This window comes from Equus asinus, chromosome 27 (genome assembly GCF_041296235.1).
Source record: "Equus asinus isolate D_3611 breed Donkey chromosome 27, EquAss-T2T_v2, whole genome shotgun sequence".
Taxonomy (NCBI): Eukaryota; Metazoa; Chordata; class Mammalia; order Perissodactyla; family Equidae; genus Equus; species Equus asinus.
The window spans coordinates 3,534,222-3,559,060 of record NC_091816.1 but is presented as its reverse complement, the minus strand read 5'-3'; the positions used below and the strand labels follow the sequence as shown (position 1 = coordinate 3,559,060).

The following is a 24,839-nucleotide window of genomic DNA, read 5'->3' as shown; positions in this document are numbered from 1 at the left end:
AGCAAATATTAACAGACCTAAAGAGAGAAATAGACAACAATACAATAAGAGTAGGGGACCTTAATACCCCACTTACATTGATGGATAGATCATTCAGACAGAAAATCAATAAGGAAACACTGGCTTCAAATGACACATAGACTAGATGGACTTAATAGATATCTACAGAACATTCTATCCAAAAGCAGCAAAATACACATTCTTCTCAAGTGCACATGGAGCATTCTCCAGGATAAATCATATGTTAGGCCAGAAAATAAGTATCAATAAATTTAAGAAGATTGAAATCCTATTAAGCCTCTTTTTCTGACCACAATGGTATGAAACTAGAAATAAATTACAAAAAGAAAACTGGAAAAATTACAAACATGTGGAGATTGAACAACATGCTAGTGCACAACCAATAAGTCAACAAAGAAATTGAAGAAGAAATAAAAAAATACCTTAAGACAAACGAAAATGGAATTACAACACACCAGAACCTATGGGACGCAACAAAAGCAGTTCTAAAAGGGAATTTCATAGCAATTCAGGCCTACCTCAAGAAACATGAAAAATCACAAATAAATTATCTAACTTTAGGGGCTGGCCCCATGGCCAAGTGGTTAAGTTCACACACTCTGCCTTCGGTGGCCCAGGGTTTCACCGGTTTAGATCCTGGGCATGGACATGGCACCGCTCATCAGGCCACGTTGAGGTGGCGTCCCACATGCCACAACTAGGAGGACCCACAACTAAAAATATACAACTATGTACTGGGGGGATTTGGGAAGAAAAAGCAGGGGAAAAAACAACAACAACAAAAAAAGAAGATTGGCAACAGTTGTTAGCTCAGGTGCCAATCCTTAAAAAAAAAAATTATCTAACTTTACATCTAAAGGAACTAGAAAAAGAAGAAAAAATGAAGCGCAAAGTTAATAGAAAGAAGGAAATCATAAAGATCAGAGCGGAAATAAATGAAACAGAGACTGAAAAAGCAAGAGAAAAGATCCATAAAACTAAGAGCTGGTTCTCCGAAAATATAAACGAAATTGACAAACATTTAGCTAGACTCACTAAGAAAAAAAGAGAGAGAATTCAAATAAATAAAATCAGAGTGAAAGAGAAGTTACAACTGATACTACAGAAACACAAATGATCATCTGAGACCACTATGAACAATTATAAGCCAACTAATTGGACAACCTAGAAGAAATGAACAAATTCCTGGAAAAATAAATCTTCCAAGATTGAATCATTAAGAAACAGAAAATCCAAATATGCCAATTACTAGTAAGGAGATTGAATCAGTAATCAAAAACCTCCCAAAAAACAAAGTTCAGGACCAGACAGCTTCACTGGTGAATTCGACAAAGCATTCATAGAAGATATAATATCTATCCTTCCCAAACTCTTCCAGAAAATTGAAGAGGAGGGAATGCTTCCAAACTCATTTTGTGAGGCCAGCATTAACCTGATAACAAAACCAGCTGAGGACACTTCAAAAAAAGAAAATTACAGGCCAATATTCCTGATGAACATAGATGCAAAAATCCTCAACGAACTATTAGGAAATTGAATTCAACAATACATTAAAAGGATCATACACCATGATCAAGTGGTATATATTCCAGGGATGCAAGGATGGTTCAACACCTGCAAATCAATCAATGTGATATACCACATTAACAAAATAAAGGAAAAAATTATATGATCATCTCAATAGACACAGAAAAAGCATTTGACAAAATTCAACATCCATTTATGATAAAAACTCTCAACAAAGTGCATACAGAGGAAATGTACCTCAACATAAGAAAGGCTATAGATGACACAACCACAGCTAATATCACACTCACAGTGAAAAGCTGAAATGAAAGCTTTTCCTCTAAGATCAGGAACAAGACAAGCATGTCCACTCTTGCCACTTTTATTCAACACAGTATTGCAGTCCTAGCTGGAGCAATTTGGCAAGACAAAGAAATAAAAGACATCTAAATTGGAAAGGAAGAAGTAAACCTGTCACTATTTGCAGATTAGATGATTTCATAAATAGAAAACCCTAAGAACTCCACTAAAAAATTGTTAGAACTAACAAACAAAGTTGCAGGATACAAAATCGATATACAAAAATTGGTTGCATTCTATACACTAACAATGAAATATCAGAAAGAGAAATTAAGAAAGCAATCCCATTTTCAATTGCATCAAAAAGAGTAAAATACCTAGCAATAATAATAATAATAATCATCCAGGAAGTAAAAGACCTATACACTGAACTGTATAAGACATTGATGAAAGAAACTGAAGAAGACACAAATAAATGGAAAGATATTCCATGCTCCTGGATTGGAAGAATTAATATTGTTAAAATATCCATATTTCCGAAAGCAATCTACAGATTGAATGCAATCTCTATCAAAATTCTGATGGCATTTTTCACAGAAATAGAACAAACAATCCTAAAATTTGTATGGAACCAGAAAAGACCCCAAATAGCCAAAGCAATCTGGAGACAAAGGAACAAAGCTGGAGGCACAATGCTCCCTGATTTCAAACTATGTTACAAAGCTATAGTAATCAAAACAGTATGGTATTGGCATAAAAACAGACACACAGATCTATGGAACAGAATAAAGAAGCCAGAAATAAACCCATGCATATATGGTCAATTAATTCATGGCAAAGGAGGCAAAAATATACAATGGGGAAAGGATAGTTTCTTCAAAATATAGTGTTGGGAAAATTGGACAGCCACACAAAAAAGAATGAAAATAGACCACTATCTTACGCCATACACAAAAATTAACTCGAAATGGATTAAGGACTTGAATCTGAGACCCAAAACCATAAACTCTTAGGATAAAAAGTAGGCAATAAGCTCCTTGATGCCAGTCTTCATCAGGATTTTTTTGGATTGATTCCAAAGGCAAAAATAAACAAGTAAGACTACATCAAACCAAAAAGCTTCTGCACAGCAAAGGGAAGTGTCAACAAAATGAAAAGGCAACCTAGTGAATGGGAGAGAATATTTGCAAATCATATATCCAATAAGGATTAACATCCAAAACATACGAAGAATTCACACAAATCAACACGAAAAAAAAAACAATCTGATTTTTAAAAGGGCAGAGGATCTGAATAGACGTTTTTCCAAAGAAATACAGATAACCAACAGGCACATTAAAAGATGCTTAAAATCATTAATCATCAGGGAAATGCAAATCAAAACCACAATGAGATATCACCTCACACCTATTAGAATGGCTATTACCAAAAAGACAAGCAATAACAAGTGTTGGCAAGGATATGGAGAAAAATTAACCCTTGTGCACTGTTGGTGTGAACGCAAACTGGTGCAGGCACTATGGAAAACAGTATGGAGGTTTCTCGAAAAGTTAAATAATAGAACTACCATATGATCCAACAATCCTACTTCTGGGTATTTATCCAAAAAAATGAAAACACTAATTCAAAAAGAGATATGCATCCCTATGTTCATTGCAGCATTATATACAGTAGCCAAGATATGAAAACAACCTATGTGTCCATTGATGGATGAATGGATAAAGAAGGTGTGTATATACATATGTATATATACACAAGGGAATATCATTCAGTGTAAGAAAAAATGAAATCTTACCATTTGCAGCAACATGGATGGGCCTTGAGGGCATTATGCTAAGTGAAATAAGTCAGACAGAGAAAGATAAATACAGTATAATTTCACTTATGCTTGGAATCTAAAAAAACAAAACAAATGAGCAAACAGAACAAAACATATAGATACAGAGAACAGATTAGTGGTTGCCAGAGGCGATGGAGGTTGGGAGATGGGCAAAATGGGTAATTGAGATCAAGAGGTACAAACTTCCAGTAATAAAATAAATTAGTCACAAGGATGTAATGTACAGCATGGTGACTATAGTATAATAATACTGTATTGCATATTTGAAAGTTGCTAAGACTAAATCTTAAAAGTTCTCATCACAAGAAAAAACACTTGTGACTTTGTATAGCGATGAATGGTAATTAGATTTATTGTGATGATTATTTCACAGTATACAAATATAGAATCATTATATTGTACACCTGAAACTAACATAATGTTATATGTTAATTATACCTCAATTAAAAAAAGAACAAAAAATACTTGAGAATAAATTTAACAAATAACAGGTAAAACTTTTACACTGAAAACTACAGGACATTGCTGAAAGAAGTTAAAGAAACATAAATAAATAGAGAGATATAAGATGTTCATGGATTGGAAGACTCAATATTGTGAAGAATTTAAGTAAATTCCCCCCAAATTGATCTATAGATTGAATTCAATCCCATTCAACATTCCAAGTTTTCTACGTAGAGATTGACAAGCTGACTATAAAATTTATATAGAAATGCAAAGGATTTAGAACAAACAATCTTGAGAGAGAAGAACAAATCTGGAGAATTTGCACTACCTGATTTCAAGACTTCTGAATGCTAAAAAAATCAATATAATGTATTACAGGCAGAAAGATCAACAACTAAATCCATGGAACACAACAGACTGTGTAGAAATGGACTCACCCTTGATCAGTAGATTTTCAGCAAAGGTGCCAAGAAAATTCAATGAGGAAAAAAAATATTTTCAACAAGTTTTCTGTAACAATCAGGTGAATGTATGAAAACAAAATAAATTTCAACCCCTACCTCACACCATACACAAAAAGTAATTTGAAATACATCATAATCCTAGATGTAAAAGCTAAAATGATGAAACTTGTAGAAGAAAACATACAGGAATGTCTTTGAACATGGGTGCGGACAAAGATTTTTTAGATGGCGGAAAAGAACCATGATCATAAAAGGAAAAGGAGATAAATTATACTTCCATAATTTAATATTTCTGCTCACCAGAAATTTTTTAAGAAAATGAAGAGTCAAGCGATGGAACAGGAGAAAAATATTTACAATGTATATATCTGACAAAGGATATGTGTCAATAATATAGGAAAACCTCCTAGCTACTACTAAAAAAAGATCAAAAAATCAAATTTTGAAAAAAGAGACAAAGATGAGACCAGATACTTCACAAAGGAAGATCCACAGATGACCAACAAGCACACTGAAAAAGCACTTAACATGTTAGTTCACATGGAAACGCAAATTAAAGTCTGATGAAATACTCTCCCACACCCACTAGAATGGCCAAAATTCAAAGACTAACAGAAACAAATGCTGGTTAGGATATGGAACTAATATATATTGCTTTTGGGAATGCAAAATAATGCAACTATTTGGGGAAAAACGCTGGCAGTTTCTTATATAATTAAAAGTACACCCAACTTCTGACCCAGCAATTCAATTCCTGGGTATTTACCAAGAGAAGTAAAACATATGTTGACCAAAAAAGAATGTTCATGAAATCTTTATTTAAAATAGCACCAAGAAAATCGAGAGGACAACAGATAAAGAAATTGTGGAATTTTTGTGCAGTAGAATACTACAGTGATTAAGTGCAAGCAGCTACTCCGCTTTATATGCAACAAATGGAGACATTTCAAAAACAGTATGTTACACAGGAGAAGCTAGACACACAGAAAAAAATATTTTCTGCTCCCATTTATAGGAAATTTTAGAACAGGCAAAATTAATCTATGGTGAAAAGTTAAGAAAAGTGCTTCCTTGGAATGGGAGGTGAGGATTGAGTGGGAAAGTGCATAGAGGAATTATGTCATGAGGGAAAAATTATGTATCTTGATAGGAATGTGGGTTACACAGATGTTCACCTTGTCAAAATTCATGGAACTATAACATTCAATATCTCAATTTCACAATACGTAAAATGTATATCATATTTAAAAATTAGAAGAAAAAAATCATAATTTCTTGTAAGAATTACGTAATCAGGATCCTCTTAGAAATGAAAATGATTGCCATGTTAAGAATGTAGGATCTAGGTGATTTTTAAAATTTTTGCTTTCTCTGTTTATTCATCCATTCTGCGATTATTGTGTGCCTACTATGTGTCCATCACTGCTATAGTGTCTTGAACACAACAGTGAGCGAAAAAAGACACAGATGCCTGCTTTCAAGGTGCTAACAATCTACAGCAGGAATAGGGAGAAAAGACAGGAAAACCATAATTAATAAGTAAATGATGCAGTGTTTAAAAAGCTGAGAAGTGCTATAAAAGAGAGAAAGCCTCTGACACTGCCATATCGTGCTCCAGTTGCTTGACGCCCTTTTTCAAAAACTTATGGATATGCCTGAATTTACTGATTAGCATTTCTGCCTTCATTAATTCGTTGATAATGCATTAGAAGCATTACAGAAATAGGTGTGTGTGTTTTAAAAAGTGCTGGGTTGTCATCATTGCTTTATTCCTCCAGCTTTTGACATACTTGATGGCTGAATAAATATGTATCAAGATATCACCTGGGAAGGTGAAAAGGTTGGTTTCAAGGACATTGCGTTCAACACTAATTGCATTTCATGTGCTACTGAGTCATAGTCACATTGAGTTATCAAGTCAAAGAGCAGCCCTCTTTGTCTTCTGTGTAAAAGACAAGCTGCTCAAATGTTACAGAATTCAGACGCCTAAGTCATTTAGCTGTGCTTGTGCATAAAAGACGCAGCACTGATAATTCAAAACAGACGCGAAGAATGTGCTCTAGGAATAATTCTTCCATAAGTCATAATATCTGGCACAGAACATAAATAAAGCCCTATTTTTCTCCCTCAGTGCCCTGCCGTGAAGGAGTCACCGAGCCAACATGTTATCTGCTAGTAACAGCGCGTTGGGGGTAAGCCTTCAGCTACGGAGAGATTCTTCCTGTATTTTTTAACAAGACATAGACTGAGAACACTAGAAATCCACAACAAAAAGCAATAGTACCGACAACTCAAAAGCCCCTTCAATGAGATTATTCAACATACAGAAATACTAAGCCCCATGTTGTTTTTCTATAGGTAGAAATCATACACAAAAATAAAGCGTTTTTGCTTGCTTTTATTTGTTGTTTTTAATTACTTATCTTGGAAAAATCAGACTCTAATCAAGTTCGATAGATGTACTAATGGACCTTGAGCCTTAAATCTATACTGTAGGATAGGATTGTTCCACAAGGTGTTCCTTTGCCAGCTACAGCTATCTACCTCTTTTCTTGAACATACAGCCGGCCCTCCTCACCTGCGGATTCCACATCTGCAGATTCAACCAACTGCAGATCGAAAGGCATACAATGGTTGCATCCGTACCAAACAAGTACGAACTTTTTTTCTTGTCATCATTCCCCAAACAATACAGTATAACCACTATTTGTACAGCACTTGCATTGCATTAGGTATTATAAGTAATCTAGAGATGATTTAAAGTACACAGAAGCTTGTGTGTTGGTTATATGCAAATACTACACCATTTTGTATAAAGGACTTGAGCATCCCTGGATGTTGGTATCCAAGGGATCCTGGAACTAATCCCCCACGGACACCAAAGGAGGACCATACATAATTCTGCTCACACGGAATGCCTTTTCACCTGCTAAAAGGCTGCTCACATTTCTAGTTACAACTCAGATCCCTTTCCTTGGTGAAGTCTTCCCCAACCAACACAATCGGAAGTGACCCGTCCCTCCTCTCAGCTCACACAGCATGATCTTCTGCCCCACTTATTTGGTCTAGAATTGTACTAGGTCATTTTCTGACTATAATTATCCCTCTCGGAGGCTCACAGCCTGGTTAGGATAATAAGAATTCCAGGCTCTACATACAGAACCCACTTTAAAGCCAAGTTGCATTCTCAAAATTGATTGGTAGATTTTGTAATTACAGCTGTTATGAATAATGATTCCCTAGCCAGCCACTGAAGCTTATCTAACCCATACAACACCTGAAGTAGAGGTATCAACAGCACCCTTTGCAGAATTACTTTTCTGAGAAAATGCATTTTCTCGGAAAAATATAATATGTGATTTTGTCCTACTTCTACATTGTCAACATCAGTTGATCAAAAATGTTTAGGTGATGAAAAAAGGCTTCAATGGCTGTTGATGATGAGATATTCTATTAAGCCCCACAAATTAGGGTGTCTTCCTAATGAATCCATGGGACTGATCCTCACCCTATGGTTTCCAAGTTTTGGCTCAGCATCTTCTGTCAAATCTCACGTGAAATTCAAACACTGCGTGGTTTCTATCAATCAAGAAAATACCTGCCAAGGTCGGGGCGGGGAGCCTGGTGTAGACCATAGAGTGGGACACAGCACCGTCTTACCTCCGTTTCCTAGATATTTCTATTAAAGGAGGTGGGGCTTGCTTTAAGCCGCTAAATACTCAATGTGTTGCTTTGTTTTGGCTGTATTTATGAAAACACAAAAGTTTAAAATAAGATAATGCTACTTGGCCTTTTTAGCATCTTCTCTCATACTGCTCATCTTACAAAAGCATTCATCAGAGCTGTTTAAAGATAAAGCAGAAGGAAAAAGTCTGATTCATGGGTGGGTGGGTTTGATCTGAAAAACAGTCAATAAAATTACGAAAATAAACACTGAAACAACCGAGATTACAAAAATTAAGCTAGCTTTCTGTTCATCTCCTTTTTCTTCTATTCCTTTTGGATGAGCCTAGATGATTAAGAAGAAGAATCATGCCAATTGGTGGAAGCACAATCCTTTCTCTGAAAGCCCAGTTCCATGGCAGAAATTAGAAGGGTTTCTCTCACCTCTTAGTTCTCCTGTGTCCAGAGTCGTCCCCAGTTGTTCTAATAAAGCAACTCTCGCCGCATTCTTTTTGTGTTTCTTGCCATCGTAATGTTGCTGCGCCATCAGAGGATTATTAAACCAGGCTGCACAGAGCCCACAGTATCTGTCTGAATCTCTTCTTTGATAGGGAGACGTGACCACCGGCGCCGCGTCCACCCTCGGCGGCTTGAGTGAACTCAGGGGTGTTGCTGTGATGGGAAACAACCAGAGAGAACCACAGCCGGGTTAGTCCATGACTGAGTACCCTCGCCCTCAGATCTCAAGATGGAAGAGGCTCATGCTCATTCTACAGCTCAAAAATCCAAGAGCTGGAGAGCAGGAAAATGATCTTTGCCAGCCTTTGTTTTTGAAGTTGGGGTACAACTGAAAATCCCTAATTTATTGAGATCAGAGTTTGCACATTGTTAAGCTCAAATCTGATAGTTTAGGAACCGATACCTTATGAGGAAAGAAAGATTTTAAAAAATAAACTCTTGGAGGAGGGAGGGACATATTTATCAAATTGAAGCCAAAACTTGAAGTAAACATTGAACAATCATGACTTGAAAGATTCTGAATGAATGAATGAGACATTTGTGTGCTATAAATGGAAATAACCAACAAATAAAGGATTTGCCCAAGTGATAGAAACAGATCTTTCAGTGACATGGATTGTACCAACTGACAAAATCCTGCTAATTTTAGTCAGTTATTTCCATTTATTGTGATAGGTTATTTTCAACCTATATCTGCTAAAATTGATGCTGAAAGTACAACATTTTTTTAAAAGACCAAAAGACGAACATTATAGAGCGGATATTGCAGATCTAAACTGAAAAGGCATCATATCACTATTTTCACAGTGCACATGCCCAGCTATTAATTTAACACATTCCACTGTGAGCTTACAGTTATTTATCGTCCAGAAAAGAGAGAACCTAACTTGAAGGAGTCTCCTAACAGAAAGTAAAAATAACTTTTGAACGCATTACAACATACAAGTTGCTTTCATCCTTACAATGATTCAGATTACTGTCCCATTTCTTAGTCGGTGGATTTCAGAGATGTCAAATGATTTACAGAAAGTGACATATTTAGTCAGATAAAGGCAAGACTCCAAACCAAATCCTTAATTTCTAAGGCAATGTTCCTTTCAATATGCCTAAGGACTCTTCATACTTTTTAATAACCAGAGGGATTTTTTTTTTTTTGCTGGACCTAGTCACCTTTGTATTTTATATAGGATTTAATTTTTAAAAATTTCTGATCCCAATACTTTGGAGAAAAAAAGAAATCTGAATTCTCACATGGCCCATAAGTCATAATGCAACACAGCAGGGCCTTCTGTTTGGTTTTTGCCTCTGTGATGTGGAGGGCAGCTGACAAAACCATGAAAATTAGAGTCATTCCAAGGAGACGCCGGTACCTGGAACCTCAACAACAAGTTCAGGAACTACCTAACTCCGCAAGCTTTCAAGCAACTTTTGTGTGGGCTTTTATTTTTTAGATTAAGTAACTGATACAGAAGTAAATACTTGCTAAATGACATTTTAATTCAAAAAATGCTTGTATTGTGACAATATCTCAAGAAAGTCTTTTCCTCTCTACCCCGAGATTTCATCAGACAGGAAAGTTTTAGCCAGCATGGATGAAACCTAATGGTATATTTCTACAGGGCCTTAGAGAAATAACATGTCTCCTAAAAGCCTCATTGCTAGATTCAGTCACAAAGCATTATGTAAAATTAAAGCTCACACGTGGGCCACGCCATCCTAGCATCCACCCAGTATCATTCTGTTGTGACTGAGAAATGCCAAAAAAAAAAAAAAACTACAATAGGCAGTGAACTTGTATATGAAAAGACTTCTATCCACTTTTCTGAAGGAAATTGGATCTTGCCTCCAAAGTTTCTTGCATTGTTATCAATTTCTGAAGACTTATAGCTGCCTAGTGTTTTCGGTGGCAATGGAAAATATATCAAATCTTGGCAACCTGAATGAACTTTGACGCTTGAAGCATAATTTACTTTTCTCTAAACTGGGCCCTAAAAAAACATTTCACAGTGGATTTTATCAATTGGTACTTTATATACCATATGCTGGCAGGAGTGATGCACAGTAGAATATTCACCAAACAAGATAATCTTATCTTGCGCATGAGAAAGTAGTTAGATGCTGCATCTGTATTGTAGCTTCTCCTCTTAAATAATTCTACTGCCCTGTGTACTGTCTGAAAGTTTCTCTTATGCTTCTGTTTCCAACCGTCTTCACCAATCTCAACCCAGTTTACATTCCATACAAAGGCAAACAGACGAAGTAGCATGAGGGGGGAGCGGTAACAGATTTGAATCAGTCAGTAATCAAAGTTGGGCTGGACTCCACCACCAATGAGCTGCGTGACCTTTGGCAAATCTCTGGAGTCTCTGGTTTCCACAAGGTTAGAATTCAGGCTCACCATCTCTTTAAAACTCATAGTTTGGGGATGGAACAGATTGTAGAAGCTCCCTCTCTTTTTTGGCTTCAACTGGATGCCAAATAGCAAGGTACTATGGGAGGAGAGCAGTTTCCAGGTTATAAAGCTAAATCTGTGTGCGTGCATGGACCATAACACGCATGTTTCTTTGAAAAAAGTTTATTATTCTAATAAAATGCATACAAAGTAGGATAAAGATTATCCTTTGGTTTAAAAACATGTTTTTAACAAAACCCTTTAGTTGATGAATAGTTAATTTTTATTTTAATGTCATGCTGTATGTTTTCATTCTCACTGCAAATATATTTAGCTAAATACTGACTTCACCTCCCCTATGTACTACTTAAGACCAAGAGTTAATTCATCAAAATCAGTAGTTTTCAACCTTGGATGAATATTAGACTCACCAGGAGCTTTAAAAATCTCTATGTCCAGGCTGTTCCCCAGACCAATGAGATCAGAATCTTTTGCTAGAAGCCAGGCATCAGAATGCTTTTAACACTTCCCTCCCTCCCACCTGGATCCATATTTCCAAAGGACAGTCAATGTTGAGAACCACTGATCTAAACAGGGCCAGTTTTAGTTTGAAAATGACTGTAAAAGAAAGCCTTCTTAGATCTTCACATAAAAGAAAGTCAAACATTACATTCAACAACAATGAGGCAAATTTTTTCGTAGGCAATAACCAAAATGTCACATCTTTATCCATGAAATGAAGAGGAATAATAATTACTTGGTATTTTCTTAAAACTCCAGTCGATTTTCCCATTTCACCAAGATATAAAAGAATTTCTAAAACAGCAGCTAATGTAATTAGCTACTCTTAGCTAATATCGTAAAAGTTTAACAGCAAATTCTGACCCCTTTCCCCATATAGAAACCCAAATGCACATTGAGCTGTTGAGATGTTGTGCCACCTACATTTGACTGGCCCTGGCACCAGCCTGGTCTGCTGCTCTGTACCCTCCCTCTCCGCACAACAAACCCCTGTCCTGCAGGATGCTCCTCCAGCCCATCTGCTCTCGGAGGCCTTGACGACCTCAGCAAGAAGCAGTTCTCTCTCTTCTGAACTCACAGAGCACTTACTGACTGCATGACTCACTTGGCATTTCTCTAAACCACCTTATAATATTAGTCGTGTGTGTGCGCGCGCGTGTGTGAGGAAAATTAAATCATAAACCTAATACTTTGACACTTGATACTTTTGTGTTTGCTCCCTACTCTAGCACATGTCCACAATGCCTTATTTCAATTCGGAAAAATTCAAAAATCTCTGAAATTCAAATTTTTCTTCATTATTCATTTGTCATCAAAACCTGACCTGAATTCACACAAGGCTATTTATAGTATTTACACATGTCAATTAGTGTAAACATTCCTACACATGGCGATAGGATTATTAATACCTTTGATCATGGAGTGCTGTCTCAGATCCACAGGAACATAATATATGGTACATGTATCTTATTACATATCAAAAACCCTGACATTTCTGATTTTCAAAATGCATTCGGCCCCACACATTTTGAATAAAAGATCATGGATCTGTAGCCAGTTCAGAGTAACTAAAAGAAATTCAAATTGTTCTGATGCTTGAGACAGTTGAAGCAAGTCAGTCTCCCAAACTTGATTTCTAAGAGTCACTTGACACTGGAATAATTTTCAATATCCTTTTATTGCCTCGCATAATGTTTGTCAAGGAGCAGTTTCCCAACAGCTATTTGCAGGTTGTTGGGTAAGCTGTCTTGAGTAACAGTCTCAAATAATATGTATCTCTGTCCTACATTTGTTTCTTCCTGGGAGAATAACCGCAGTTGATCTAAGGACAAAAATATTTCCAGAGCAGCCCCTGTGTCCTTCTCTCGGAACGTGTCCCCATTCTGTAAGGCGACCCTGTGTACAGTCAGACCCTCCGTGATGCCAGCACCATGCAGGGTGGCAGACACACGGTATATATCCCATGCCTTTTGCTGAATGAATGAATGAATGGATGCTCTCCACATGAGAAGTGAGTGAAGCACACTGGTAATCAAGAGTTTTCTTGTTTCTTCTAAATTGTGTAGCTAGCTGCTGTACTAGACAATATAAATACTAGCAAATAAATGGCAAGATTCTGGCGGGGGGTGAAGGCTAAATCGTGGAAGGGCAACATGTCAAAGTGTAGACACACATCTCAGTCTCCATCTTTTTCTGGAATCAACTGGGCATTTTGAAAGACAGTGTTCTGTCCATTTGCTGGGGTGGCCTATTTCTATATGAGTCAGAGAGTGCAAATTATGCACATCATTCTGGAAATTTTACTTTCAAACAGGAAGCCATTTACTCTGATTCATTTATCACAGCATCCAAGTCCTCACTCCAAGCTTCCGGTATGGTACCAACCGTCATTGCAGTTTACCTGGGACTGAGAGGGCTCCCAGCACACAGGTCTTTCAGTGCCAAAACAGGGAAAGTCCTGGGCAAACTGGAATGAGTTGGTCACCCTGGCTTCTGGGGTCAGACTTGATTTAACATCACACTGGTAAAACAGGAATTCGTGAAAAGTTTGGAAATAATTTTTCAGGAGACTAGAGCAAGTACACTTGCAACCAAGCAGACAGGATCTGCCAATAGATCTCAAAGCATACTTATCAGACCGTGAATGGGGGTCCTCAGCCAGAGAAGGAGACCACACAGCCAGCTGGCAATGCTATTCTCACCCACCTGTCTGCCTTCTGGACCGCAGCCACAGGGCGCCCTTCAATTCCACATGTGGCGCTTCCACTGACATCTCCTTCTCTCTCTCCCTCTTTATTTTCTCCCTTCCTCCCTTTCTCCTTTCTCTCTCCTTCTTTCACTCATTCCTGATGCTTTCTAGGCTTTAGGATAACAAAAATAAGTCTGCTCTCACAAAGGATTTGGCGCTTTTGAAATAGTTCCAGAAATTTACTCATTTTAAAGTATATAGTTTTCTTACCTAAGGCATTCTTATCCATGATACTAATTCTTCCGAGTTATATCGCATTGGGTAGTTTATTCTCTTATGTCTGTTCCATGTATTTTCTTATTTAAGTTATCCTAAAATCCTGTTTGACCAACGGGGCAGCTTCAAGTGGAGGGAGATAAATCAATCAGCAAAGGACCTTCTAATTAATAAGCAGCAAAGGAAATGGCAAAACCCAGGTCTTCTGACTCGAAGACCAGCACCATATTCCAATGCAGACTGTGTTCCCACAATGCCGAGGGAGTGACAGGCCAAATAAACACAGAGACTGACTCCAGAGTCAGAAGACGTTTCTCAGGCTCCCACGTCTGTTCCCAGTGGCGATTATTTGGAAATATGCACTTTCTCTAAAACAATTTTGCTGATTTCCAGTCCCAGTGACAAACTGCCTTACTTTTCTCTCTTTTTTTCCTACCCTAAATCAAATTAACGACAGCAGGAATTCTTCAGCAAGTATCACTGTTTTTTTTGCAAATGCAGTTGACAGTTAAATTTGACTGGCCCTTGCAGTGCCTGGCTGAGGAGGCAGCTGTCAGTGTAGATCGACAGCTCCGTCTCCAAACAGTACAGCCTCTTTTACAGGTAAATGCCTCAGCTCAATGTCAACCGCTCAAAGTCGGGGCTCAAAATGTAGATTTCCTGGGGCCGGCCCGGCGGCACAGCAGTTAAGTTCTCACGTCCTGCTTTGATGGCCGGGGTTTCAGCGGTGCAGGCCTACACAAAGCTTGGCAAGCCAAGCTGTGGCAGGCGTTCCACATATGGAGTAGAGGAAGATGTGCACGGATATTAGCTCAGGGCCAGTCTTCCTCAGCAAGAAAAAGGAGGATTTGCGGCAGATGTTAACTCAGGGCTAATCTTGCCCCCCCTCAAAAAAAAATGTGGATTTCCTTTGTGCTTCTCAAGGACAGAGGCCAGTGCTTCTTGTCTAGGTGGTAGATGCTCAATGAACATGTGATGAACAAATGAAGAAAAACACTAGTAAATATCAGTTAATATCAACTCGAGGGATTTTCATGTTTTAATAAATGGCTTATGATAGCTAAATTTTAAATCTTTGATGGTTTCATTAAACTTAATTTACAGGATTAAAAACAAGTTAAATGATCCTAACTGGGGACGGATTAAATAAATTGCAGACATCTACCCTCTGCAATGCCATGCAGTAACCAAATACATGTTTTCGAGAAAATATTTGGTGACCTGGAGAAATGTTCAGGAAACAATGAAAACTAAAAGACGTGGTTTAGACATAGGATATAAACCAAATTACTTATTCTTAAATTATACATACACAAATAAAACTACATATAAAGACTAGAGGGCTATAAATCAGCATCTTGCCAATGGCAGTTTCTAAGTCGTGGATCATGGGCGATTTGTCCTATACTCACGGGTATACACTCCCTGATGCAGAGTGAAAACATTTTGATTTTACTACTTACATATAGGCCACATTTCATGCTAACTTATTCTAGTGCAAAGTCCAGAAAACACTGCTTTGGGGACTTGTGGTGGCACAACCAGGTCTTAAATTAAATCTCAGAAGATTTTATTTGAAGTGATTTATTTACTAATTTATTTTTGATTTGGGGGAAAATGGGTTGGGAAAAGCTGGCTCAGTCAGAATACGATGCAAAACCCCAGCTTCTCCTCTTTCTCCAATACGTCCAGGAAAAAGCTGTTTTCCCCCTGTACAGGAATCCCCGAACGGCTCTAATTATTTAGATAAAATGAAGTAGCTCTTTTCCTTCTCATATCATATATTTGGAAGTGAATTCTGCCATTGGAGGCCGCAAGACAGAAAAATCCATGTGCTGTTTCTTCTGTGCCATGAAGGAAATTAAACAACACTACAAAATACCTCATGTTCCAAAATATGTGCCATTAAACACTTCTTGAGAATCAACAAAGATGAGGGTGACTTAGCAGAACCATCATTCCAATTCAATTTTGCATCAACACTCTAAGTGTAATCAGCCTATTAACGGACTTGCTTCCTCGCCCTCGCTACATTCATATATCATCAGTCTTCATTAATATAGCATTCCTAGATCATTGGTTTTCATTAATATAGAATAATTCCCTCTAGTTTCAGTCACTGATTAGGTTCAAAATATCTTAAGTATGACTGTTTTCTGCAGAATCTTAATCTTTGAAAATAAGCCATGAAATAGAATTTGAGAGGAGATAAGAGTCCCTTTATAACCTGCTCATGTTGTTTGACAAAAGCATCCTAACGCTCTGACGCTCCACGTTCTTCTAGGCATTGAAAACAGGAGGACGGAATGTAAGTTCCCTGAGGACAGGCTCTTTATTTTGTCCACTGATGTATCCCAACGGCCCAGAATTAGGCCTGGCACATCGTGTGTGTTAAATAAATATTCTTGTTGAAGGAGGAGAATAGTTTGTTCTCCATAAAGCTGTCTACGTAAGAGAATGATGGTTCCACTTTAGGACATTCTGCTAGGATGATATGAAGCATCCTCTCCATCCAGACTGATCTCAAAAACTCTTTGCATTGTGGGTGTAACATGTTCATGGCGTTCAGCCTTCAAACAGGATTCAGTTAAGGTGCTTTACTCTCTCTGAGTTCAGTCAAACCTTTGTTTGTGGTCACAGTTCCCAAACTCTGTGCAGAGGCGCCCTGGGATGTTGCCAGGAACCTACAGGAGCCATAAGACATTTTACAATTCTGAGAAAAGCACAGTACATCTGTCAGACACTGCGGGAACCACTATCTCGAGGGAGTTTCCAGTTTCAACATTAGATGATACAATCCTTTCAATGAGTTTATATTCCTATGAACTAGATTTTTGGAGGCCGCTGTGTACCTCCCATCATCCAGCCAATCAGTGAGGAACAGGAAACAAAGGTGACAAGGTCCAATCTAATTCTAAGATTTCAGAAGTTAAGCAGTGCCCAACAGTCAAAGGCATCCATTAGGAAGTGTGGTTATTTAAGAATGAAATACAAATGTTAAGTTTTATTTCAATATATGTGTGTTATTTTTTCAGATGGCCGGTAAGTTATTAGGACATAAATACCAAGTTGTTTGGACACTAAGAGTTATGACATCATCCTCCTATATTCTTTCCTTATTGCTTGAGCAAGAATCAATGCCCTGCTAATTGGGCCCTGATAGAAATGCCTTTCCTCATAAACCTCAGACAAGAGGCCAATCCCAGGAGGACAGAGTGGGCTTCCCTGACAGGCACTCAAGGCCCACTGCCACCCCTGTCCCGGCCCCCAGCAGGCCCCATCCTGGGAGTAGTGAGCTGGAGGGCAGCACCCAGACCATAAGCAGCAGTGTGAGAGGGGGCAGGGGGACTGGGGAGCTGAAACCTGGGAACTGAGAGTAGCTCTTGTTCTTTTCATTCTGCCAGCATTCCCAGCTTCACCTAATCCATACTCCACGCCCAAGAATGGGTGTGATTTACTTAGCCAGCAGCATCAGCTATTCAAACAGAGAGCCAGCTTCCTGGATCATTTCTTATATCCTAGGAATATTTATAGAGGATTCAAAGATGAGAAAAGTGATCAGTGCCAGAGCACAGCCAAGATAAAGTGCATGCTAAGTTTGGAGGAAGACACAGAAAGAGGGTGGCCTTTTGGCCTGGGCTGGAAGGAAGCTGACACTTTAGAAGTCATTTTAGGAAGTCAGCGTTGGTCCTGCGCCCTGGGTAGAACATATGCATCTACGCTTCTCTCGTCCGCCCTCAGCCAGCACGCCTCCCCCAGAAATGGATGTCCTGGTTTCTCCAGTCAACCTGTTTGAGTTACCTTATGCATATGTCCCTAAAAGTGACACTGGCCTTAATAACCCACAGTTTGCAGGTCACGAAAATTGCCTCTATTTTGTATACAAAGCTATGAATATTAGCTATGCATATGTTTTGCATATACCTATTTGGATTTAATCTAGAAATAAAATGCTTTATCTTAACTGCCTCTTGGAAAGTGCTAAATCTGCAGGTTTGACGCTATTCTGAGCCAGCTCTACAAAACCTCAAAGCAACTCTAGAGCATCCCGAAGATTATGAGAAAATCTCTCAGATTGTGAGAAAAATGGAGCCACTTTGCTTCATCATGTGAGGTCTCCCATCACTTGGACCAAGGGAATCCAGAGTCTCAAATGCTAAAGCAAGCAGGTTCTCGAATCCCTAGAGTTTCCAGACCTTTGCCTCACACCACTCTTCTCACAGTGAGCAAGGAGGTTGGTGGGCAGAGGGTGACTAAACAAGGAAGACATTTTAGGCGAGATAAGACTCGGCAGAAAAATGTTAGAAGATCATTAGGTTAATTCAGTCTCCAGAGGAATAGAAGCCTACCCAGAGCCTGAATTATTTAGATGTATCATCCATAATCGTTAATTTAACTACTGCTTGACCACAAATTGCACACTTCAATGCCATGCAAATACAGCCAAAAGAGAGTGCATGGGAGAGAATATAAATGATTTCTACTGAAGGATTTTTAGGACGAGGATGCCATTAACAACCAATGAGGGTGAAGCTGCTTAAAACTTGCTCTCCACAGACAAGAGCATCAGCATCATCTGGCAATTTATTGGAGATGCAAATCTCAGGTCCAACCCCGGACTGCTGGATGAGAATCTATTTATAAGAGCTTCAGGTGACTCATATGCAAATTAAATTTGGAAAGCACTGAATTAGGGTTCAGTGGTTCTCCTCCCTGGCTGAGAGTTAAAATCACCTGAGGGTTAACATCTTAAACACGTATGGACTTTAGGCCCCACCCCAGGCCAATGAAATCAGAACCCCTTGGTGGGGGCTGGGCAATGGTAGGTTTAAAAGCTTTGCAAGTGCTTCTAGTGTGCAGCCAGGGTTGGGGATCTTCAGACCGGAGGGACATCATTTGGCAAGGGCCTCGCTTTCGCCTCAATCTTAGCAAGCATCTGTGTTCTCACGTTTCATAGATCCAACTATATGGGGTACACTGTGTTCCCCATCAGGCATACAGCACCACCCTAGTCTTCATGGAGCTTGAAATTGGGAATGGAAATATTTTTTAACTAATTTCACAGAACTATTTTATTACGTTTCATTAATTCTACAGAAATCTATGTGCTTTCTACAAAAAAAAAATCATAAGAGGCAACAGGTAGAGAGAAAATAACATGGGTTTTAAAAGAAAATCAAACCACAACTCAGGATGAGGTTTTTAACTATATGGCTTCTTAAAATAAAATGTGGCTAGTGGTTCAATGCCATACACTTGCTGTGAGGCTTAAAAGTGCCTGTGAGCTCCCAAAGATCCTGGCCACAGAGAAAAAAACTAAGACTGGAGCACGGATCTCCTAACTCCTACCCTGTGATTTTCCACTGTCCCACCCTGGCATCAGTTCTGCCAAACTGGTGCAGAGGCTGACCCAGAAAGACTGGGAATGTGGTGCGAGCGAGGCAAGGACGGCGCGTGGCAGGAGCAGGTCAGAAAAGCTCGCCTCCGGGTAGAGAGTCTCCCATGGAGCTGGTCATAAGTCTGAAGCTACCACAGCAAGCAGAATGTGCAGAACAATAGGGAGCACATGCAAGAGCCAGAGTGATGGATTAGGGAAGAAAGGTGTCTGAGTGATGGTTGAAGGATTAGGAATTACTTAGCCAGAAGTGGGGAAGCTGAAGTACAACTTAATAACTCTTGAGACACACAGAGGATTACGGAATTCCCTGGGACTGGTGGCCAGCTGTTTTACAAAGCTGCTAAAGAAGGGAACAGACTGAGCCTGGAACAGCAGGTCTTTAGAGGAGAGGTGGCTTAAGGGAGCTGATGCATAATGCTGACACGCTTCCTGCCCTGGGAGGGGTCACTGAGGGACGTTGTGGAATGTGAGCATTATTGATACCCAGAGGTGGAGGCAAGAGCATTTAAACCACACCAGATGATGGGACTTGGAATTAAGTGGAATTTTACTGGAAACAGAGACATGGGTGAGAAGGTAACTCAAGATTCCATGAATTTCTAGATACACCTCATTGTACATCCTCGTCTCTGGATGAAAGATAACATCTTTTACAAAGTAAAATTCTTAAACATTAAATCATCAGGACTAATCAGACGTATAAACATCTTTCTTTCTGACTTATTTTGACTAAAAACAACCTCCTCTTTGTGTTAAGAAAAATCAAATAGAATGTTCACATATGTGCCACAGTTAGTTCTCACCTCCCCTGCCCATGAGCATTCTCGATATGTCAGTTTTACTAACTAGAAATGGAAGGTCCAGGTACTAAGATTCATCTGTTCTGTTGACTGAAAAGCAAAATGAAGATGCTAACGATTAGCACTTTGCACTAATCAGGACAGAATTACAGCAAGAATCCATGAGTAGGGCTTTTACCCCAGTCTCCTGTGTCTCAGTTAAGTGACCTCAACAGGTGGCACAGATCAGCTATCACCCCCTCCAACGACCGAGGGCTCTTGACTGCCACAGTCCTGTATCTTTCAATTTTGAGGACGGCTCTCGGGACTCCCCGATGCTGTCTTTGGCCAGTGTCACCAACAAGAACAGCTGCCTCCAGAAGGGATTGCCACGACTTAGCTGAGTCCTTTAATCTCACCTTGGCAATTCATCATACTTCAAGTGGCTAAAATCCTCTTGAAAGCCTTGGGTGGATTTACAATTAAAGCTGTAAACTAGTGTGTGCTCAACAGACACTTGAAGAAAGCCACTCAGCAGGAAATCCTACACAGGAGAAGCAGCTTCTGAAGGCTGAGAGCAGAGTAAGAGAACATGAAATTTCATCTTTGTGTTTTCAGACAGGTAAACTTGCTTAGTGTCTGTGTCACACGATAATTTATAGAGCAGAATAACCTATCGAGAAATTAATTGCATTGATTTTCTATAGACTCATTGAGTAAAATGAGAGGTGTTTTCCATTGCATTCCAAGCTGAGAGCTGAGCCTTGAAGTCTGTTTTTTTCCTACTTCCAGGAGAGAACGGACAAATGCATTTATTCTGGGCTGTCTGAGAGGCAAAGGGATCTGGCTGTCAAAGAGGGACATGGCTGATGTCAGGAAAGTAATTGGCTTCTTAGGGACTAGGGAAAAAGAGGGTTGCAATCATGGATAGAGACCCAGGCACCTTAAAAATAGTGTGTCCAAGGTGGCAGGACCGCCCCCAGGAATGTCCGCATGGGGCCTTGGCCTTTTCTTCTATAGCCTAGCTTGGAATGGAGGCGATGAAACCATGAGTGGATGTCACTGACCTGAAGGAATGTGTCAGCCTGCATAGGGAGACGGGTGAGTGAGACCCACTTCTGAGGCAGCCCTGGGAGGCCCAGCACGCGACAGCATCCTGGGTGATCACAAAGGAGCCAGAGCCCACAGACTGGGACACTTCTTTGAGGAAACCCACGTGCCTCTAGGCCCCTGTGTGGCCCTAAAGAGGGAGAGGGTACCCCAGAGAATGACTGAGATGGGGCTTCTAATCAATCTTCAGGGCTAGAGGACAGAAGTAATTTAAATTGATTTAAAAAATGTAAAAATATGATATTTATTGCACTCAAGTGCTATCCAGTAATTCACATTTATTGCATCTGATTATTAAAGAAACCAAACTGAGTGTTAAGCAAGACTTTTGAGGCTGATGTTTAAAATATATAGGTATTTCAAAGGCTGAGAATACACTTTGGGACATTTACTATCAATTATTGCAGGTGGAATGCTTATTTTTCAAATGCCTTCTCAATTGCATAGACTAGACAGTTTTAGGGTTCTTATCTTTAATAAATGCTGTAAGAGTTATTGCTAGAAAATCTCTCAGTCATGGTTTTCTCTGAATAGTAATGCATTCTGTGAATGGATTCCAAGTCCTGACCACATCTCCTATGGATAGTTTCAGAGTAAGCACAGGAAATTGATTACTTTATTGTTCTATTATATTCCTTCATAAAAATGTGCTAAAGAGTACTTTCTGGAATAACGGTATAAACACATCATAAAAGCTGCTGAGGAAGCCGCCTCCATGGCACAGTGGTTAAAGTTTCAGGCGCTCCACTTCGGCAGCCTGGGGTTTGTGGGTTCAGATCCCAGGTGCAGACCTACTCCACTCATCAGCCATGCTGTGGAGGCATCCAAGGTACAAAGTAGAGGAAGCCTGGCACAGATGTTAGCTCAAGGCTAATCTTCCTCAAGCAAAAAAAAAAAAAAAAAAAAAAAGGAGGATTGGCAACAGATGTTAGCACAGGGAAATCTTCCTCACACACACAAAAAAAAAGTTGCTGAAATCAACTGTCTTATATCACTATTTGATCACCCAAAAAAGAAAAGTGAGTTTGAAGGATGTGAAAGGATTTGTGAAAATCACCTGGGCAGTAGCCTCATTGCTGAAATCTTTAATTCTATCCGGTCATCGATCCTTTGATTTACTGGTTATCAAATATCAAACAAAAAGACAGCAGCCTTAACCTGACCATTGTTCCAAGCCTCTTATGATCCTGTGTACAAAAGAAGCAGCCAGAAGAACTTAGCTCACCTGACACTGCTAATTCATTTAAACCCTATTCACTGTAGGGGAGTCAGCAGCCTGATTCGTGTGGTTTCCCACGGCATGACACCATGGAACGATTACTGCAAGTGAGGAGAAGCCTCTTCGGCATCAAAGACTGGTTATCACCTTGGGCAAGTGACTTCACCTCTCTGGGCCTAAGTCTCATCATTGGGAAAATAAGATGATTGAAATGATGTTTGCTAAGCACCTTCAAGCTCAGAAATTCTATGAATCTATAACTTGTATTTATAAGACATCATTTGAACAAATGCATTGATCTAGAGACTATGCCTTAGAACATGCTAGCTTTCCTAATTTAAAAGAAAATGCATTGCTGTGAAGATCTGCCTGTTTGACAAACTATTGTTTGCATCTGTTAAAACAAGTATCTACACAGGTTATTCCAGGCAAACCAAACAACCTGTCAGGTGATAGGACTGCCATGGTATATAAAATCTTATATGCAAATATGAGGTGCTGACTGAACCTGGAGTGCATACATTATTCAAAATTTGAATTTATGTAACTTTCAAAAAGATCTAGAATACCCTGATCTTTATTCATTCAACAGAGAACTCAAAGAAGCAATTCTGTGTCTGGCGAAGAAATTTATGGAAAAATTCTGAAGCTCCGTCTCTCTCCTTTTCAACAGGAAATAAGGAAAGAAAGAAGAGAACCAACAGGATTTCAGAAGAGGAATACAGGATAAACACACTTACACACAAGACAAGCAGAGTGAACGAGATCATTGCTTATCTGTTCCTTTTCCCACCTTGTTCATTGTTCCCACAAATGAGAAATACTCGATTTAAGGTTTAGAAATATCTGTCATTGTTGCTTACAATCATCTGAGTGAAAGCCTTGGAGTTTGAATTGTGCTGTTCATTAGGTGAGTGAAAATCTGTCGATCCTCATGAAGCATTATTTATCACCACCTAGAGATCGAGGAAAGGTCCTAAAACCTGCGATTCGGTCCCAGCTTCAAGTCCCACTTATGTACATTACTAGGTAAGACCAGGCGAGTCACTTTACCCTCAGTCTCGGTTTCCTCATCAGTAAAACTGAGACAATAATACTTTATACTTCGTGTTTTTTAACGAAGATTAAATGAAACAATGAATGCGATGTTCTGATGTAATATCTTTACAATTATCATTTGTGGTCATAATTCGATTATCAAGTCAGATTCTGCCTTCTCAGCTACAGTTTTGTCACACTGAGAATCTTTAAAATATTACGTATTTTTCTTTCATTGTGAGAGATGAACAGACTTCTCGAAACTTAGTTTTTATAAATGTAATGAATATAACTTTTGTTCCAGTCAATTCTTACTTACAGTAGTTACGTTCTTTACAAAGTCTCCGAGAACACAAAAACCTTTGCTTCTTGGGGAAATTCAGGGTTAGGTTCTGTGAGCCTGTGGCTATAAGCATTTTGATTAACTGACCAATATAGAGCCTTGTTTTATGTGTCCTTCCGTTTAAAGACACCTTAGGTAATATACATTTTTGGTTCATTGACATTTAACTCAAAGCCAACAGCACTATAACTCGTGCCTGAGCGAAGCCTATCTAAACACCTATATTTTCCCTGTAAGGCACATCGCCGCCTTCTTCCTCTTAGGACCACCAGACAAGGCTTCAGCACTACCCCGGGGGATGCATTTTAAATAGCAAAATCCTCAACAAAAAACACAAAAATGAGAAAAATCTGGCACTAAACAGATTGCAGTGTGAAAGCTGAAACAAGAAGGCAGTGTTGCCTTGTCAGCCTCAGCTGAGAACATCTGCATGGGACAACTCAAATTCCCCACCACTTTGCACACATCTGCAAATGATGGTGAAGTGCCATGAGTATTGGTTTTGTGATTACAAATCAATTTTCGTGAGTAGGCGAATTCACAAATACAGAATCTGCAAAGAATGAGGATTGACTATGTGTGCTGTGTATACCCACATGTATTTACGTACAATAATATACTCATTCAAAACTTAATCATGTGGCAGGTGCTGTTTTAAGCATTTTAAATATATCTTCTCCTTTATTATAATAGTCTATAATGTAAGTATTACCATAATTTTACTAATGTGAAATTGAGGACTGAAAATAACTCGTAAGAAGTTCACACAAGTATAACCAGAATTTAAAACTTGGTCTGACTTCAGAGGCTATGT

The 24,839-nt window shown here is 39.0% G+C and overlaps 1 protein-coding gene across 1 annotated transcript in view; it reads right to left on the bottom strand.

Moving 5' to 3' along the window:
* Positions 1–24,839, bottom strand: part of ZMAT4 (zinc finger matrin-type 4) — a 319,392-nt gene that overhangs the window by 112,154 nt on the left and 182,399 nt on the right. The window contains exon 5 of the mRNA XM_070499975.1: positions 8,686–8,913. Coding sequence (XP_070356076.1) covers positions 8,686–8,913 — 228 coding nt within the window. The remainder of the gene's footprint in view (positions 1–8,685; positions 8,914–24,839) is intronic.